The 19404-nt window shown below is 47.9% G+C and overlaps 1 protein-coding gene across 3 annotated transcripts in view; it reads left to right on the forward strand.

Annotated features, from left to right (window-relative positions):
- fgf14 (fibroblast growth factor 14) overlaps positions 1-19404 on the forward strand; it is a 113575-nt gene that overhangs the window by 59804 nt on the left and 34367 nt on the right. Inside the window, exon 1 of one of the 3 annotated variants that reach the window (XM_076081969.1) lies at positions 16059-16251. The exons of the other annotated variants lie outside the window; for them this stretch is intronic. Coding sequence (XP_075938084.1) covers positions 16059-16251 — 193 coding nt within the window. Of the gene's footprint in view, positions 1-16058; positions 16252-19404 lie in introns of those variants that run through there. 3 annotated transcript variants of the gene reach the window in all.

Genomic DNA, 19404 nt, shown 5'->3' on the forward strand with positions numbered 1-19404 from the left:
CAACATAGTGCAGTTGATGAGTCAGTGGCAAATGTTCATCTTTCTTGCTTTGTAAAGGAAATCAAGAACACGTGGTCATCTGGCAGTGCCAGGCGACGCCATTATCAGACGCACATGTTCCGAAACACAGCATCTGTGATGTGGCCTGTTTTGGCCACTTGAGGGCATCTTGGCTGTTTTTGTTTCTTGTGAATTGCTCCAGTTTTGAGTTCAGCCTTGCGCTTCGATATAGCCGGTTATCTAACTGCAGCGGGAGATGCCACATCTAAATATAGCCGTTCGAGTCGGGACAAAGGACCAACATGACAGACTTGTTACTTCCCCAGAAATCTAGTCTTATGTTTAATTCCCTGGCTCGTTTCACACCGTGTGTTGCTCCATTGCAAATTTAAGTAGATGGGGTTCCATTTGGTGCAAAGTCTTTTTTATTTATTTTTGTCAGTGTAGAAGCTTTTACAAGACTTGTCACCTTGGTTTTATCAGAAAAAAACAAAACAAAACTTTTTAGAATAAAGCTAAAGATTATGTTCTCTGTGCAGATCAGTTTGCCTCCTTGATCAACACTGTAATCCTGCAGCAGTGTCCTGCCGAGCTCTGTGCTGCTCTCTAGTGGCTGAAGAGCGGTAAAGCAAATCAGAACTATAAAGCAATTTTAAGAATGACAGGAGGGTCGAAATTGCCCCAAAAGTGTCAGCATTTTCATTCAAATATAAAAACGGCAGATAAGGTTGGGAAAACTGATTATGCAGATTAAGTGAAGTCGGTGACACATACAGAAGCCTGCAGCAGCGGTCTGCTGAGCCAAAACAGATGGAATAAATGATGCAAAGACCTTCTACAAACAAGCTGTACATTGATATGTGTCGAATCCATAATTAAACGTCTAGTTAGGAGCCGCATCGACATGATAAGAGTGTTTTTGGCGCAACGGGCTCCACACTCATCTGAAGAGTGATTTATAGCGAACTTGTTGGAGCCACAATTTTTTACAATGTTGCTATTGCCTGTCAGAATGTCACCGAATCCCAGTGAGTTAATTTGTCGGGCTGACAAGTGCTGATTAACTGCGAGCATTAACTGGAAAATACACATTATGTTCAATTTTACCATCAACCCAGCTGATTTATTTCTAAGCCCTAAGATAAAAGAACTTAGCTTATTATATAACTGAACTTGGTGAATATAACTGAAGTTATTGAAACTTGTATGCGCACATAACCACAGATGCATGGCATTTGTAAATGTGTGCCATACACATGGTTCAGCTCCTTAAAGAGGACATATTGATGCTCATTTTCAGGTTCATGCTTGTGTATTGGGTTTCTACTTAGAACATGCTTACATGCTTTAATGTTCAATAAGCACATGTTTTTTCTCGTACTTTCTGTCTGAATACACCTGTATTCACCCTCTGCCTGAAACGCTCCGTTGTACCGCCTGTCTCTTTAAGACCCCCTCTCGAAAATGACCCGCCTGCTCTGATTGGCTTGCGAGAAAAATAATGGCGCCCCCTTTGCAAAGGTAGTTCTCCAGCGTGGAGATACTCACATGGAGGTGCAGTTTATTCTGATGAGCATGCATGTGGGATAGGAGGGGGAGCTACATCTGATTGGCTTGTTGAATCACAAGTTTTCTGATCTAGAGAGCCCACAAAACAAACTAATTCAGTCGTCTTACTTCATAGTTTGTGGGTTGGTTAGTACGTTTTTTTTAAAATGATATCTCCCTTTAAAATATTATCCACACCATATTGATTGTCTTAATACTACAAAGAAGCAAAGAAAAGCAAGGCATATAATCAGCATATTTTTCAATTTTGACATTAAACATACACCCATCTGATTCCATGTGATCTGCATAACTTAAGCTGTGTCAACAGGGACGGTACAGCAGCTTTTAAGGAGAAAAAAATGTAACTAATTTGGAACAAAAAAACATGGATCTACTGAGCTACTGTAAATAGTGGGAACAGATGAATGATCAGTACAGCAGCCCATTCACCTACAAACCTACCTTTCTGTGAAATAAGTTAGACTTTAAAAAGAAGACAGTTATTAATACTTTAAGCAGAGTTTTAACTGGAAAATACTGGAGAAAACATTCTGGGATGCAGTGTGTGAAGTGTTCAGAGCTATTGTAACATTTGATCTGTGGCTGCGGTAATGGGCGTCTGAGTGCACGCTAATGTCCGCCGGTTAATGACCGCTGTCATACTGGAGTATTAACCCCGTCACTTCAGACTAATCGCTGCACCCGTCGTGCCCCCATCGCCACATCTGTTAGCTCACACTCAGACGCCCCCCACACAAAGACACAAGCACACACACACACACGCACACATAGACACACACACCCACCACACACACACACACACACACACACACACACACATGACATCACATTATTTCTGTAGTGGCAGCAGGGTGTCATCTGTTTTTTTCCCCTCACTTTCTTCTCAGTGCCAGGAGGGTCACGGCGGCCCAAAGTTATGGCGCTAACCGTCATTAGCCGGGGGGGGGGCCGCACTTCCAGACATCATTAGTCTCTCATTGTCTCTCGGGGAAAACTTTATTGCTGTTCTCAATCAGAGGGGGCTCAGGTCCCATTTACACACTGTCTCATTTGAGATCTATGGTGCATATCATATGAGCACACCTTAATAGACCTCTAGGACGGAAACAAGAGCGATATGGACACACGCTTATGAGGCATAACTTTTCATGAAGGTGTCATTTTTTTATGGTTATGGTTTCATTAACAAGAGGACATTTGTCATGTTGTCATAAAGAAGTTTATGATTCATATGCAAAGCATGGTGATTAGGTCAATTTTTTTTTCTCCAGCAAGGCAGTTCATACATCTAAAAGCTCCATTAGGCAATATCTTTGAATCAAATGTACTCCTTCCTTTAATGTGAAAATGAGTATTTAATTGAATAATTGAAGAAAAACAGTGTGGGTGCACCTTTGTGCTATTCCAGTTGTTCATTTAATAAACTATGGTCCATTTAGAGTCAAATAGACCACAAAGCGAAGTATGCTTTAGGGCGGGGCTACCTTGTGATTGACAGGTCGTATATGGTGTCTCTACATCACTCTTCCTCAGTTCAAATATGGTCACTTCCGTTCACTGGTTGCAAAAATCTGAGGTGGGGATGGCCAAAATCCATGATGGCGACAGCCACAATGCCAAACTTGAGTCTTCGAAACGGCAGTCCACATACCAATGGGTGACGTCACGACGAGTACGTCCACTTCTTACAGTCCGGGCTAGGGCAGGGTCACAATTAAATGCACCTAATTTGTGTGTGTAATTTGACCAATCAGGGTTAAATAACGTAGGAAACTGTTTCTGTACAAAACTTAAATGGCATATACTGTGTGCACCATGTGTGTGTGTGTGCTTCTTGAGTGTAGGAATGGATTTCCTGTATCTATAATGGATTTATTCCATCTGTCTTAGTGATCTGTTCCTCTTTCATTTCGATTTGGGGTTTAAGAAGAGGACGACCTGCTTATGTGTCTGTGAAATGTGTGTGGTAATGTGACTATGTGAGTATGTAGGAGCTGTCGTTAGCAGTAATGCTATCAAACGTATAGGTAGGGCGTCAGATGGACCTGTAGGTGTCTTACACCTCCATTCACCTCAGGTATAATCTGCGGACTGCAGTTTGACACATGAGCCAGTTTAGGGCCACACCAGAGGTCAGTGGCTAATCCCGTTTATGTGAGATTAAACAGAAAAAAGTACCCATAACATTGTCTTAAGATATGCATCCTTCTGAATGAGTTGCAGTGTGTGTTTGCAAGTTTCTGTGTTGCAGACGCAACCAAACTGATATATTTTACATTCACCGGCCTGAACCCCCCCCCATATCTCATCTTCTAAATCACAAACGGCCTGACCCAACTTCACCCTCATTACCATTCTATTAAGCCCTCCAGCACCCAAATACCCAGGTCCTTCACCTGTATCACAGCCGTATTAATATTAATGTGGTAACCTATACACTATATGCATTTGCAAGTGGACACACACGCGCGCATTGTTTTTGTTTACCTACACACCCACTCGCTAACACATTTGCTCAGTGCAAAATAAAAAAATAAAGCGCTCGCATGCACGTACACACTTGGTGTCAGCCTTCAGCTCCAGAGGCAGGACTTGCCGAGGGGTTTGGACTAATTGATATTCTCCCAAACTGCCCAGGGCTTCTCCGAGGAACCTCACTCTGCAGTGCTGCTGACGCTGCACATTCCGTCACTGCTGCAGACTTAAAATAGGATCAAAGGATGTGTGTGTGTGTGAGAGAGAGAGAGAGAGAGAGAGAGAGAGAGAGAGAGAGAGAGAGAGAGAGAGAGAGAGAGAGAGAGAGAGAGAGAGAGAGAGAGAGGAGAGAGAGAGAGAGAGAGAGAGAGAGAGGAATGTGTGTGAGAGGGCACATTGACTCCTCAGTGAATTCTGTTATTTTGCCTCTGCATCCCCCCGCTTTATATTTGTCTCTTTGCTCACATTAGAAGTCCTTAAACACCATCGTTTTGCTTCACCCCGAATTATGCACTTTGTAACTGGGTCGTGTTTTTCGGCGATTCGGGCCAATATTCACTACCAATCACTGCCACTCTAACCCAATTTATGCTCCCATTTATGCTCCCCCTCCTCCTCTTGCTTTAATCAGGTTTCCTTTAAATGCGCAAAAGTCTGAGTCGATGGCAAAAAAAGCCCCCAGCCACATTTTTTTTTTTACTAATTGACCTTTATTTCCAATGTTATACTCGTCAAGACCTCTTAATTAGGTTGTTCCCATTTACCTTATTGCCATGGAAACTCACAATTCAATCAAGAATCCCCCCCCAAAGCTCACCCTCATCTCGGTTTTGTTCACTTGCAGGCAGCTTTTTTTACTGCCATGAAGTCCAGGAACACGGACGTTAACCGAGCTATTTGTGAGCGGAGCTCGCTGCGTTTCATTATTGTCCCTGTCGGAGGGCTCCACTCCTCGGGGCCCAACTTTAATCTCCTCCCTGGAGGGGGGGGGGGGGGGGACGCTGCGTCACGCTCACACCATGCAGAGACATTTTCTAACGGGGTCCGTACATGTTCTCTGGTGGCCCATTTTGTGCACCTGGCAGCGATTACGCGATTACATTTAAATGATTTTATGACACGCCGCGTCAGATGATGAACCAGCGATTTAAAGGTCTGCGAGCAGACACTTAATGCGTCGGCTCCTGCGGTTGTTTAGAACTGAATCTCTCCAGGGTTTTTTTTTCTATCCTTTCAAATCTATTATTCATTGACAGTGCAGCAGGAGGCGTCATGTTGGCGATAAAGCAACACTTAAGGATTGTTTCTCAGTTGATCACTGCCAGCGAGCTCATTCATTCCTTCATTCACCCGTGTGTGTCATGGTAGTGCGGGGCTGGACCCAAAAGCAAGGACTCGGAGTTGGAGTTAAACACAATTTTCTTTATTTGCCAGAGAGAGGTGTGGGAGCTGTCGTTCACGGAGAGAGAACAAACGATCTGGCGAGGAGTTGAGGGAGAGCTGAGTAGATATACTGTGGGAGCTTGATGAGGGAATGAGTTCCATGTGTGTGAGTTGATTGGCAGCAGGAGGGGGAAAGGAAGGCCACGCCCAGGCAGACACACCTGGGACCATGACAGTACCCCCCCCTCAACGGGAGCCTCCGGGCGACCCGCCGGGCTTGTCAGGATGGGTCCGGTGGAACTCCCGGACGAACTCAGGATCCAGGATGAAGGACCGAGGTACCCATTGCCGCTCCTCTGGGCCATATCCCTCCCAGTCCACCAGGTACTGGTACCCCTGCCCCGACGACGTACGTCCAAGATCCGTCGAACAGAGAAGGCTGGGTGGTTGTCGACCACCCGGGCGGGAGGTGGGGGATCGGAAGGAGGGCAAAGAGGGCTGGAAGAAACTGGTTTTAATTGCGAGACATGAAACGTGGGGTGGATCTTCATAGTGTGAGGTAGTTTTAGCCTGAGAGCAGTTGGGTTGATTATCCGTTCTATGACAAAAGGGCCAATGTAACGGGGTGACAGTTTCCTAGAGTCGGTCTTCAGCGGGATATTTTTGGAAGAAAGCCAAACACTCTGACCTGGTTGGTATGCTGGGGCAGGGGTCCGGCGGCGGTTAGCAATGCGCCGGTTGCTGTCGGCAGAGCGGAGTAGGGCTTCGCGGGTGTCTCTCCAGACCTTCCGGCAGCGGCGGAGGTGCATCTGCACCGATGGGACAGCCAACTCGCACTCCTGGGAGGGAAACAGAGGTGGCTGATAGCCCACAGAAGATTCAAACGGAGACAAACCCGTGGCAGCACTGGTCAGCGAGTTGTGGGCGTACTCCACCCATGCCAGTTGCGAGCTCCAGGTGGTGGAATTGGTGGCGGTTACACACCGTAGAGCAGCCTCAAGGTCCTGGTTAGCCCTCTCCGACTGGCCATTGGTTTGCGGGTGAAAACCGGAGGAAAGACTGACCGTTGCGCCAAGAGCACGGCAGAATAACCTCCATACCTGTGAGATGAACTGTGGGCCACGGTCAGAGACTATGTCCAGAGGAATGCCATGGAGGCGGAAAACATGGCTCACTAAAACGTCGGCGGTCTCACGGGCAGTGGGCAGCTTAGGAAGGGCCACAAAATGAACAGCTTTAGAAAAACGGTCGACGATGGTGAGTATGACTGTGTTACCTTGAGACGGGGGTAGACCGGTTACAAAGTCTAGAGCAATGTGGGACCAGGGACGGCTAGGAACGGGAAGTGGACATAGTAACCCAGCCGGCGGACGATGGGAGGTCTTCCCTCGTGCACAGACCGTGCATGCAGCAACATAGGCCCGGGTGTCTGCTTCCATGGATGGCCACCAGAAATGTCGCTTCAGGAGGGACAGGGTACGGTTCATCCCTGGATGGCAGGCAAAACGGGAAGTGTGCACCCACTGGAGAACCTGAGACCGGACAGAGTTAGGGACAAACAAACAGTTTGGGGGGCCGTTACCTGGGTCTGGCTGTGTCCGTTGAGCCTCCCTGACCATGGATTCGATCTCCCAAGTAACTGCCGCTACCACACAGGTAGGAGGAAGGATGGAGTCTTGGCTGGGTAGAGAATCCACCGAGACATAAAGGCGAGAGAGGGCATCAGGTTTCGTATTTCTAGAGCCGGGCCGATAGGTGAGGGTAAAATTAAAGCGGCCAAAAAACAATGCCCAGCGGGCTTGACGGGAGTTGAGGCGTTTGGCCGACTGGATATACGCCAAGTTCCTGTGGTCGGTCCAAACCACAAAAGGTTGCTCTACTCCTTCCAGCCAGTGCCTCCACTCCTCCAACGCAAGCTTGACTGCGAGTAACTCTCTGTTGCCAACGTCATAGTTGCGCTCGGCTGGGGAGAGGCGATGGGAGAAAAAGGCACAGGGATGGAGTTTCTGGTCGGAGGTAGAGCGTTGCGAAAGGATTGCCCCCACTCCACTGTCTGAAGCATCCACCTCCACAATGAATTGACGAGAGGAATCGGGCTGAATCAGGATGGGGGCTGAGGTGAAGCTACCCTTTAGGTCGTTGAAGGCAGACTCCGCCTCAGGGGTCCAAGCGAAGGGGATGGAGGTGGACGTGAGTCTGGTTAGAGGTGCTGCCACCCTGCTGTAGTCTCTGATGAATCTGCGATAGAAATTTGCGAAGCCCAGAAAGCGCTGTAGCTGCTTTCGGTTGGAGGGTCGGGGCCACTCCGTCACTGCCTTGATCTTGTCTGGGTCGGCCCTTACCCTCCCACTCTCAATGATGTAACCCAGAAAGCCGACTGAACCAGCATGGAACTCGCATTTCTCTGCTTTGACGAAGAGCCGGTTCTCCAACAGTCTCTGAAGGACCTGGCGGACATGGGAGACATGGTCGGACATGTTCTGGGAGAAAATAAGGATGTCGTCCAAGTACACAAAGACAAAACGATGGAGGAAGTCTCTTAGCACATCATTAACTAAGGCTTGAAAAACAGCGGGAGCGTTAGTGAGGCCGAAAGGCATTACCAGATACTCAAAATGTCCGAGTGGAGTGTTGAAGCCGGTCTTCCATTCGTCCCCTTCCCTGATTCTGACCAGATGGTAGGCATTCCTGAGGTCCAGCTTCGTGAAAACCGTAGCACCCTGAAGAGGCTCAAAAGCAGAGTTTATTAGGGGTAAGGGGTACTTGTTCTTTATTGTAATATTGTTTAATCCACGAAAATCAATACAGGGTCGCAAAGAGTGGTCCTTTTTGGAAACAAAAAAGAATCCAGCTCCGACAGGGGATGAGGATGGTCTGACTATGCCAGCTGCCAACGACTCCTTGATGTATTTCTCCATGGCCTCCCTCTCAGGACGGGACAGGTTATAAAGCCGACTAGACGGGAGAGGAGCGCCCGGGAGAAGATCTATGGCACAGTCGTAAGGGCGGTGAGGAGGCAAGGAGAGGGCTAAGTCCTTACTGAACACAGTCCCAAGATCGTGATACTCCGCTGGGATGGCGGACAGGTCAGGAGGCTGAGGGCTCGGTGGTGATGTGGTGCCCTCTGCAGGGGGCAGTGCTGACTGCAAGCAGGCAGAGAGACAAAAGGGGCTCCAGCTAAGGACTCTCCCTGCCGACCAGTCGATGTGTGGGTTGTGCAACCTTAACCAGGGATGGCCCAAGACTAGCGGCGAGTTAGGGGAAGAAATTATGTTGAGCCGAATAATCTCACTATGGTTACCAGACAGGACAAGGGACAAAGGGACTGAATGATGGGTAACTTGCGCAAACGGCTTGCCATCTAAAGCAGTTGCCAAGAGGGGGGACTGTAATCGTTCTAAGGGAAAACCAGCCTGGATGGCCACATCTCTATCTAAGAAACTATCCTCAGCGCCAGAGTCGACCAAGGCTAGGAGGGGCAAGGATAGTTGTTTGTGACAAAGAGTGGCTTGAATCAGCAACCTAGATGGGAGTGACTGGCTCGGGGAGCTGGACTCTGAACTAGACAGGGAACTAGACGGGGAACTGGGTTGGCTCGCCAGAACCCCCACTACTACTGGCGAGCCCTGTCTTTTGGGCGGACTGGGCAGAGAGCAATGAAGTGACCGGACTGGCCGCAGTACAGGCACTCACCCACCCTCATCCTGCGCAACCGTTCAGCAGGAGAAAGATGAGCCCGGCCCAGCTGCATGGGCTCCTCGCCAGGAGGAGCAGGGTCTGGAGGCGTGGAGGGATGAGCCGGCATGGGGTACTGAACCGGGATGGGGGGTTGCACTCCCCAGTTAGCTTGAGGTGGTGACGAGTGGGAGCTGGCAAACTGACTGGGACGGCCGGCCCTCGCCTTGTGTCGCTCACGCAGGCGGTTATCGAGCCGGATAGCTAGGGAAACCAGAGAATCAATGTCTACAGGTTCATCACGAGAAGCCAGTTCATCCTTTAGGTGTTCGCTGAGCCCATTCAAAAACGCCCCTCGCAAGGCCTCATCGTTCCATCTGGAATCCGCTGCGAGTGTTCTAAACTCCACAGAGTAATCAGCCGCACTTCTGGGGCCCTGGCGAAGGTTAAGCAAGCGTCTAGCCGCATTACCAACGTGGTCCGGGTGGTCGAAAACCCCCTTCATCCTGCAAAGGAAGTCTTCATAGGAAAGGGCTGTAACTGCCAGATTAGAATTAACGGCTTCTGCCCAGGCTAAAGCCCTTCCTCTCAACAGTCCCAAAATATAGCGTACCTTGGAAACATCGGAGGGGAAGGTCAACGGCCGCTGGCTAAAAACCAGAGAACACTGGAGAAGAAAACCTCGGCACCTACCCAGGTCTCCGGAGAAGGGTTCAGGGTCCGGAGCATAGGACTCTCTAAATGGAGTGGGTACTTCCGGGAGCAGAGCTGGAGAGGGCTGGAGGCCGGGCTGTGCAGGATCAGCTGAGGGAGGCAACCGAGAGGTTAACAGAGACACTTTCCTTGTTAATTCCGCGATTTGGTCTACCATTGCCCGGTCGTTGTCAAATAGGGTGTGGAGATACGCTTGATGTTGTCCGAGTAAGGCTCCTTGGCTGGAAAGCGCCGTCGAGACGGTGGGCTTCTGCACCGGTTCTGCTGGGTCCACTGCTGGGTCCACATGGCCAGATCGTTCTGTCATGGTAGTGCGGGGCTGGACCCAAAAGCAAGGACTCGGAGTTGGAGTTAAACACAATTTTCTTTATTTGCCAGAGAGAGGTGTGGGAGCTGTCGTTCACGGAGAGAGAACAAACGATCTGGCGAGGAGTTGAGGGAGAGCTGAGTAGATATACTGTGGGAGCTTGATGAGGGAATGAGTTCCATGTGTGTGAGTTGATTGGCAGCAGGAGGGGGAAAGGAAGGCCACGCCCAGGCAGACACACCTGGGACCATGACAGTGTGTTATCAGACTGCTGCAGGAAGTAGTCTGAGGTAAGCCTCACAACTGAGGGGCAGTAGTGTAGGAAGAACCTGGACCCCGGGAAGTGAATGCTACACCTTCATGTCACAACTCCTGTATCTAAAAATCATTCACATATTCATTAGCTAAGGAAGGCTATGCTTTTTCAGTGCTGCAGAACAGTTTGCCCTTAAAGTGTAGTTAAAATCCTCTTATTCTGCACGGCCTCGCTGTATTTCATATACTACCGGCTCTTAAATGAAGCAACCGTAGACTGTATACATAAGAAGTGGACGTTGACGTGACGTGGTCGTGACGCCACCCATTGGCTTGTGGACTGCCGTCTTGAAGCCTCGAGTTCGGCGGTTTGGTCGTCGCCATCGTTTTGCAACCAGTGAAAGGAAGTGACCATATTTGGACTGAGGAGGAGTGAAGTAGAGACACCATATACAGATCTAGTAGTGGTAGCGACTTGTCAGTCACAAGGTAGCCCGCCCCTAAAGCATACTCAGCGTTATGGTCTATTTGACTCTAAATGGACCATAGTTTACTAAATGAACATCGTGCTGTATTGAAGAAGACTTGAAACTAGAGATTGAGACCATGAACTCATGTTTACAATGTTTACTGAGGGAATAAATCTAGTGAGAATTAGAGTCATTTTCTAGGCTCGGGCAACATGCAATTCTAGGGGCACCAACATATTAAGCACAACTACTGCATTGGATACCTCAGGAGGTAGAGCGGTCGTCCACTATTCAGAAGGTCGGATTGATCCCCGGCCCCTGCTGTCTACCTGTTGAAGTGTCCTTGGGCAAGAACCCCAACATGCTAGTGTGAGTGTGAATGTTTATGGCTCCTGAGGAACAGGTGGCCTCTTATACGGTATAGTCTCTGCAACCAGAGTATTCATGTATGTGTGAATGAGTGAATGCTGACTTGTGTTGTAAAGCGCTTTGAGTGGTCGCTAAGACTAGAAAGGCACTATATAAATGCAGTATATTTACCACCCGCATAGGTTTGGTTCTCCAAAAAAATAACGATACACACATAACAACAAACACAATAATATACTGATTCAGTGTTAACGCACATTTTATTACTGCTATGAAGAATTAAAATGTTCCCCTCTGAGGATAAATGTGAGGTCAAAAGAATTGTACTAAAAAATGTGCCACAGTTGGGGGGGCCAGAAGGGTGTCCAGGCTTAATATAACAGGGGCACTTGCTCATACATGCATATGTGCATACATGCATATACCCTAGCATATGATACATCAACTGTCTGGCCCAACGCCAGGGCCTCACCATCACCACACACTCTTCATTTGTGACCGTTTAACAAAAGCCCTCCATCTTCATTCCCCCTTTACAAGCTCTTGACGCGCACTCGTCCATCTCAGCTCTCTGATTAGCTCAAACTGTTAGACTCGTCAAAACAAATGAGACACACACATGCACTGCACACACATGACTCACAGCCCATGAGCGGGCTCACTAAGCTTTTACAGCTTCAGTAGATGGACTCGAGATATTCAATGATTAAACAGCTTGAGGGAAGAGAAAAAAAGAAGGGAGAAAAGAAAATGACATAAATCCCAGCTAAGCAAAAATCATTACTCATCTGAAACTGAATTAACTCTCTGACTTTGATAATGCAGTGTAATATGATTCCGGCAAGTGAAGCCTTTTGTTTTTTCTTCACTGGGCCTGAGAAGTGCTGAGTCCCACTCACAGTTTTTTTCTTTAGTTTTTTTACCATCAGGATGGGTGATAAAAGAACACGGCCCTGGGGCAAAGTAATAGCAATAATCAAATGGGTTGTTTATCCCGGTTCCATTGGGCGATATTTGCTCTCGCTCGGCAGCAGGACATCTGATGGTAATGCAATTTCCTCACAGGAGATTGGATTAAAATGTTCCGAACCGATGAGGCCGCGGCTTCACAAGTCTGCATCAGATTCTGCTTTGCTGAACCTTTGGGTTTACCGTGTTTTCCCACATACAGGCCGACTGTGCATGGTACATTATGGTGTGCCGTGATCTTTCTTGGGTCAAGAATGTACTGATGACAGAGAAGCAGATATGCACAGCGCTGTTCTGCGCATGTCTTCTTTGCAGCAGGCTAATTTCTTGGAAATTAGATCCTGAGGCAACATTTAGTCCGCTTTCGTTTAGTCTCAGATGAAAATGTCCAAGTGCGTTAATCAAACTGCCTTTCCCTGTGACCCAACTTAAAGGATGAGGTGTTTAAAGTGAACAGCTCGGGGCAGACTGTCAGTTCGCCCTAACAGCGTTAGGTCCTATTGGTGGGGCAGTATAAATAGGGGCATTAGAAGTCCCAGGGGAAAAGGTCTTGGCTTAGAGGGGCTTTTGGAATGGGACGGCCATGGACTCTCATTCGTTCACATATAGGAGGAAAACAAATGTAGGTATGTGCGCCCTCGTTTTGCTTCACGAATGAGTGTTTCTTGGGGTTTAGAGGTGCTTTTCGACACCCTGCATTGTGTTCTGTTTGATGTGAAAGCAGTCTCGTGGTTTCAAGTGGTTAACTTTGCTCCTGCAGCATGTGCAGCGGTAAGACCTGTGCATTTGAATGTCTGTGCTTCGTGTAGAGAGCTTGTCTGACCCTGCATGCGTTCAACCTCATGCCGCGTGAGCAACAAAGGTAAAAGCCACGGTCCAAAGCCTCTCCTCTCCTCTCCAGCATATGATCCCAGGTTCTAAATCCAGCCCAGTGTGCTGTTCTTTGTTCTACGCTTGTAGAATTTACTCAAGCACACCAGTGCTAATGTATGCCTCTGTGGGAAAAGAATATGAGATAACAATGCTGCTTTCAGCGTGAACTGTGTTTTATTTGGTAAAAAATGATTTTGAAACCCATTAGGTCTCTTTGTCTCATATTTTTTTAAACTCATGATTTGCCAAATTCCCTATTCCATGCTGCAATTCCAAAAAAAACAATAATAGTACAGAGTTGTTCAAGTCATCCCGGGAAGACTCAAATATTATCAACATTATCCAGTACATGCAATACATTTTTAGTAAAAAAAATATCAACCTGCTGGTTAATTTCTGCTAAACCTGCAGGATAATACTCCTTTTCCTTTGAAGCTGCCCATCTGTGTATGATTATGACAGAGAGAGATCTAGATAGGAAGCCTCTCAGATCCAGACACTTGAGGCTGCTGTGACGGTGCTGTTCTGCAGGCTTGCTGCGGCTGAGAGGACCATTGTTGAGCTGACAGTGTCCGCTGCTGGTTGGAGCGTTTACTGCAGTGTCTCCTGCAGCGCCGGCGGAGCGGGAGGCTTCTGCACAGACCTCGGGACACAAACTCTGTGTGTGCATCCGCAGCCGGAGCTCGAGGAAGCGGTGGGGTGAGGGGGTGAGGGGGGGGGGGCACCTGACCACCGTTCACATATGCATGAATTTAAAAAGCAGGGTCGTAAATATCCATCAATGTGAATTTGATGAGGTATATACTGTATATTGTCATTCTGTGCCATGCCGTATATTCAGTATTCATTTCATTGTTCTTCGGCTTTTTCTTTAATGACATCTACTCATTTTTTCTTCTTCCTGTAATGGAAACGAATGAATACAAGAGTGATCCTTCTATAGCTAAGTAGCTCAACCCATCTTCTATTGTCCCATATATATATCAACAGGTGCGTCTGGCGTGCGGACCAGAATGAATGCACAGCAATGGGGCAATGCAACGCAACGCTGCAGTCCCCCCTGTGAGCCCCAGACGTTTAATTACAGCCACAAACGGCAGATGGCCCTCTTGAGTTTTAATTCCAGTGCCTGTGATTGAGACTAAGACGATATTAACATCCCCAAACAAGAAAAAAAAAAGGTATCAGATATTTTGTATTTCGCTGGCTTTTATCGTGTGGGACCGACTCGTCCGATTTCGTCATCTATCAAATAGAGGAATAATGCGGAGTGGAGCGTGAAGCGGATCTCCCAGTGGAATGTGGTCGTTCAAGTAAAGATTGAAAGGAAACGTTTCCCCCTCCGTCGTTGTGCTGGTGCTGACATTAGCGGCGCTGTCCGCGGTGCTGAAACCGTACACACGCAGCAAATGAGCCCACAGCCCAAAGGGCTCGCAATTAAAACGATGTTGGGATGTTCTGCTTTACCTCGTCTGCAGCTAGTCCCCCCCCCCCAGTGTTATAATTTCTGTGGGGAAATTCAGTTATTTGGCCAAAAAATAAATACAATTGTTTTTCTTAGCATCTGCCTCGTTTTAAAGTAAATGTAATGTCACCATCTAACGTTTAGCATCAAGACCCCGGCTGCTCAGTCGCCTTCGAGCGGGTGGGGTGGGGGGGGGCTTGGCGGTCGAGAGGGAGGGAGTGTAGGGGGAGGGCATCCTCTCCACTCATGCGTATACTAACGAGTGGTTAGGACTTGTTGATGGGAAGGATTTGTTGATCTGGGGCTATACAGACTGAGGCGGGTGATCACAGCTTCCTGTCGGGTTTTTTTCTCTTCTTCTTTGAGCGTGAGAAAATAAATAGTGCATGCCGTACACCAGTGGCGTTAGCTTTGCCGTGGGCTATAGGAGTATCCACTGGGTCGACACAGTCTGCTGATCACCAGTGGGGGGGGGGGGGGGGGGGCGGTTTAAGTTTATGTATTTGTATGCAGCTTGTCACACAATGCAGACGTCATCTCCACAGGATTTAGATCAGCTTTGGCGATGTTTAGTTTTTTCCACCCCGGCTCCTACCGCGCACTGTTGCGAGTGTGGAATACAGTGAGGACATCTATGTTTTTGAGGAGGTTATCCGGGCAGATCGGCGGGCAGTTGGAATACAAGTTTGCGTCCATTTGAGCCTGTGCTGCATCGATTTTAACTCCACCACGGTTGCATGCTTTCTTCTTCTTCTTTTCCATCTCCAAATGTGTGATCCGTCACTGCAGGGTCGCCCTCGCCGTTTGCCTCTCGCAAACTTGGGGGGCTCGTTTCGCCCCCACGGCGGTGCCGCCGAGCCTCCGCTCGAGCGGTGATCCTCGCGCATAGGAGGTGCCTCCGTACCGCTCGATTTGCTGGCGGTGCACAGGCTCTCTCCGCGCCGCTATACCCAAACGGCGACTTCTGATAGAGCAACCTCGTCTGGGAGGAGGAGGAGGAGGAGGAGAAAAACGGGGGGCAAAAAGAAGGGGAAAGATTGGGTGAAATGTGCCGCGAGGACGCCGCAGACGGCACCGGACATTAAAAGGAGGCGACGCAACCGAACATGTCACAGACAATGAGCAAAAACACCACCGTGCAGGTATGAATACTCCTCTGAGGTCTCGTTGCGCGTTGAGTTTGGCATAGCTCTTCAATCAAGACTATGGCTGTTGATGCATGTGTGGAATTACGCATGAACTGATCTCCTTTTTTTTTTCTCCATCATGTCCAAGAATATTTCGAGTGATGGTGAAAGCTGTTTTAATATTACCATGTAGTATTTGGACAAAAAAAGAGACCAGCTGCCAAAAACAAAAAAAATATATATTTGACATTTCTCACCACGGAACGGACCACTTAGCCGCCACCATGGGACTGTGACCCGGGCTGCGAGCTCCGAGAGGCGGCTTGTTTGTGGTAGTCTGTGCGCTCCGCGCGCAGACCGGACCCGAGCGGTTGTGACAATTTTTGTATTATTTTTTGTGAGCCATGGCCGCTGCCATCGCGAGTGGGCTGATCAGACAGAAGAGACAGGCGCGGGAGCAGCATCTAGAACGGCCCGCCACCAACCGACGGAGGAAGAGCCCCAACAAGAACAAGGGGCTCTGCAATGGGAACCTGGTCGACATCTTCTCTAAAGTGCGCATCTTCGGCCTCAGGAAGCGGAGACTACGGAGACAAGGTGTGATGGGGAACTGAAGTCTGCTTTGTTTTGGCGCAGAGCGTGTAATAAAAAAACATGTGCATACGTTTAACAACCACTGGTTGATGGCTCTTATCGGGCCTTTAACAAGCATAGCTTGTTGCTTCTATGTGGTTAAAGTACACGAGGTGATAATGGATGATTTATTACTGCTTAGATTAACTTGATAAATTGCGCCTCGGTGCGTAAAAAGTTAAATTGAAAGAGGAGAGAGAGCGTTCTGTTTTGTCTATTGAACAACATGCTTGTGATTCACATGCACTCCCAGGTATAGCTGACAGGCTCCCGACGAGTCGCCACCAAACGTTTTTTTAAAGACAGGTTTACCGGTCGTTGTGAAGCGCATGCACGATTTTCCTAACCGCTCGGCACAAACATTTCCAGCGGGATGGAGGTCACTCTTTGCAAGCATAATCTTTTCTCGCATAATTTTTTTACGACTTCCAATGTCCCCTGCTCCAGCTGATATTCGTCCCGCTTGTGAAAATGCCACGAATTGTTTCTAATGTGGCAACCTGGGGGGTCGACAAGTATTTCACTGCTGGAAACCAGTGCTAACTGTGAGGATAATTTTGCTCACGCACACAAAATTAATTAAGATAATTCATTTTGGATAATTCGGATAATTCATTTAGGAAAGAATGACTCCAATCATTTCCCCTTGTTAGAGAATGATGGAAGGCGACTGTATATATGCTCCTCTTAGAATCATCAGGTATCAAACCTGTTGCATCAGACTGACTGTAACCCCCAACTGATTGAACAGCGCTTTGCACAATTTAATGGCACACTGGCATTGCAAAAAGCTTTTTTTTTCATTTTTTTAACAAAGCACCATATAGAAGCAGTGTTTAGTCTTTCATCTTGTTGAGCCATTTTGATAGTCTCTCTATCGTCCCCTTCCTGTGCTCACATTGGAATCGAACACTACTGTGAGTGATGATGTCCCCCTTCACCAGCCCTTAGTGATTACACAGATTAAAATGGCTGTGCTATAACGGGAGCTATATAGCGGCACATCTGGACATGGGTCAGGTTCTAATCTGCTTCTGCCCATGTGTGCATGTGTTAGGGTCTATGTGTGCGCGGTTGTCCCAGTGTGTGTGTGTGTGTGTGTCCAATAGTCTGTCCTCCTCCTGTCACATTGGAATTGGCTTGTGCATACTGTATGTGTCTGTTTTTTTCTCATTCGAACATCAGCAGTGTCCAGCAGCTGAACAGATTTGGATGCTGTCATTTTTGGTCAGGGAATTTGTGTCTGATCATAGCGATGGAACACAAAGCATACCAGCCTCTTTAAGATGGTTTTAGTTTTATTTTGGGAGGGCGGGAGGGGGATGGGGGGGGTGGTGGTGTTGTGTATATTTTAGCATTTCATGGATGCAAACTGTTGGGATGTGGCCTACATATATCTGTGAGTCAGATATGTGAAGTCAACCCGCACCGGCCATCCCTGACGTGACTTGACAGCATCACACCTGCAATGGGGCCATTTCGCAGAGCGACTTTGGGCCCTCCCCGAGCTCCTCAGAGCAGTGACGATAGTCCACAGGAACACGACCCTGAGAAGCAGTCCCAGGAAAATAAAATTGAAATGAAGGGGGGAAGCCGTTGTTAGGACAGGTATTTTTGTCCTAATTCTCAAAGCTCTAATGAGAACACAGGGCGACCAATCTGCTTTGCTTTCATTTTGCGTTATTTGTGATTAGAGGCCCTAATGGAGATGCACTCCATTAATTTCACCCCTCGCATGAGATTCAGGAAGATCTCCATTAAGTGTTATCAGGCTTCGGTGAAAATACTGCACAAATACCAATGTTTCCTCTCCTCACCCCCTTACTTTTCTTGTTTCCCTCCCTCGGGTCTTATTCACCGAATTATCACACAGCTCGGGAAAAAACGAACGGCTCGTTTGGGGCGTGCTTAATTTAATACCCCCAGAAGGACTTTTGTTCTCACGATCGGATAAAAGTCAAATGTGTCACGGTGACGCAGGCAGACTCGTCTTTGTCTCCCAGGTGAGAAAGGGAGGTACTGGGCTCGCCCTTTTTTTGGCAGCTGGCTTCCAGATTCCCAGCGAGATCCGTCAGGAGGAGGGAGCGGAGGTGTCTGAGTACTCAAACACCAGTATTCCCTTCGGCTTTGAGTATTGATCTTGTGAGACACTTGATCAGCTATTGTTATGAGCTGGTGTAGATTGGATCTGACACATATCGTGTTTTTGAGTTTGAAATTTTAAAAGAAAAACTTCAAATCAATACTCAGTATCCTCAACCTCTAAATGCTCTTTGTAGAAGCAGAGCTCCCATAGCTCTAGATGAACAACTCAACATGTACACAATTTGCATTTTTCATAGCAGCCAGATTTTTTTTTTTTTCAGGGATTAGATCTGAGTTGTAAATCCTATTACACTCGAACCCGGTAAGTGAGCTGTGGGCACATCCAGCTGGGGCCCGCCCGTAATCCCGCCGCTCTGGCTTTTGATTATCTCCCCAGATTAGACCCACAGATCATTAGATCGCGTAACACAGATCAGACCGTTAGATTAGCCCGTGTGATCTAGAAGCTGTTTATTCAAGATTACGCCGACGGCACACAGCAGCTCGTCATCGGTCAGCCTTCAGAGTTGTCCGGGAGTCCGTGGAGTTATTGTTGAGATGTCAGAGATTGTTGTTGAGGAATGGGGGGCTTTTTCTCTGCCCTATCTGCTTTTTTTCCATGACAACAGAAGCAACATGGAGGGGGGTTTTCCTTCTTCACAGGCTGGAAAAGCCCGTCTCCCATTCCAGAAACATCCGAAGTGGGTCAGGCAGGGCAGAGCTGAAAGAAGACTGCTGCTGCAGCTGTGCTTGAGTGTGTGTGTATGTGTGTCCTCTGTGCTGTTTGCTTTGCACTGAGCCCAATGTGTGTCTTTGTACACACACACACACACACACACACACACACACACACACACACACACACACACTCACAGTGGAATGACACAACAGAAAATCAGACGGGAACGGAGCCGCAGGGAGGCCCCTTTTGAAATGAAAAGAAAATGAAAGAAAAAAAACGAAATCACAACCTTTCTGTGACGGTTCAATTTATATGCAGAGAAGAGTTCTGCTGCAGAGCGGCCCGAATTG

The sequence above is a fragment of the Anarhichas minor genome, unplaced genomic scaffold, assembly GCF_050575085.1.
Source record: "Anarhichas minor isolate MPS153535 unplaced genomic scaffold, ASM5057508v1 ptg000087l, whole genome shotgun sequence".
NCBI classification, from domain to species: Eukaryota; Metazoa; Chordata; class Actinopteri; order Perciformes; family Anarhichadidae; genus Anarhichas; species Anarhichas minor.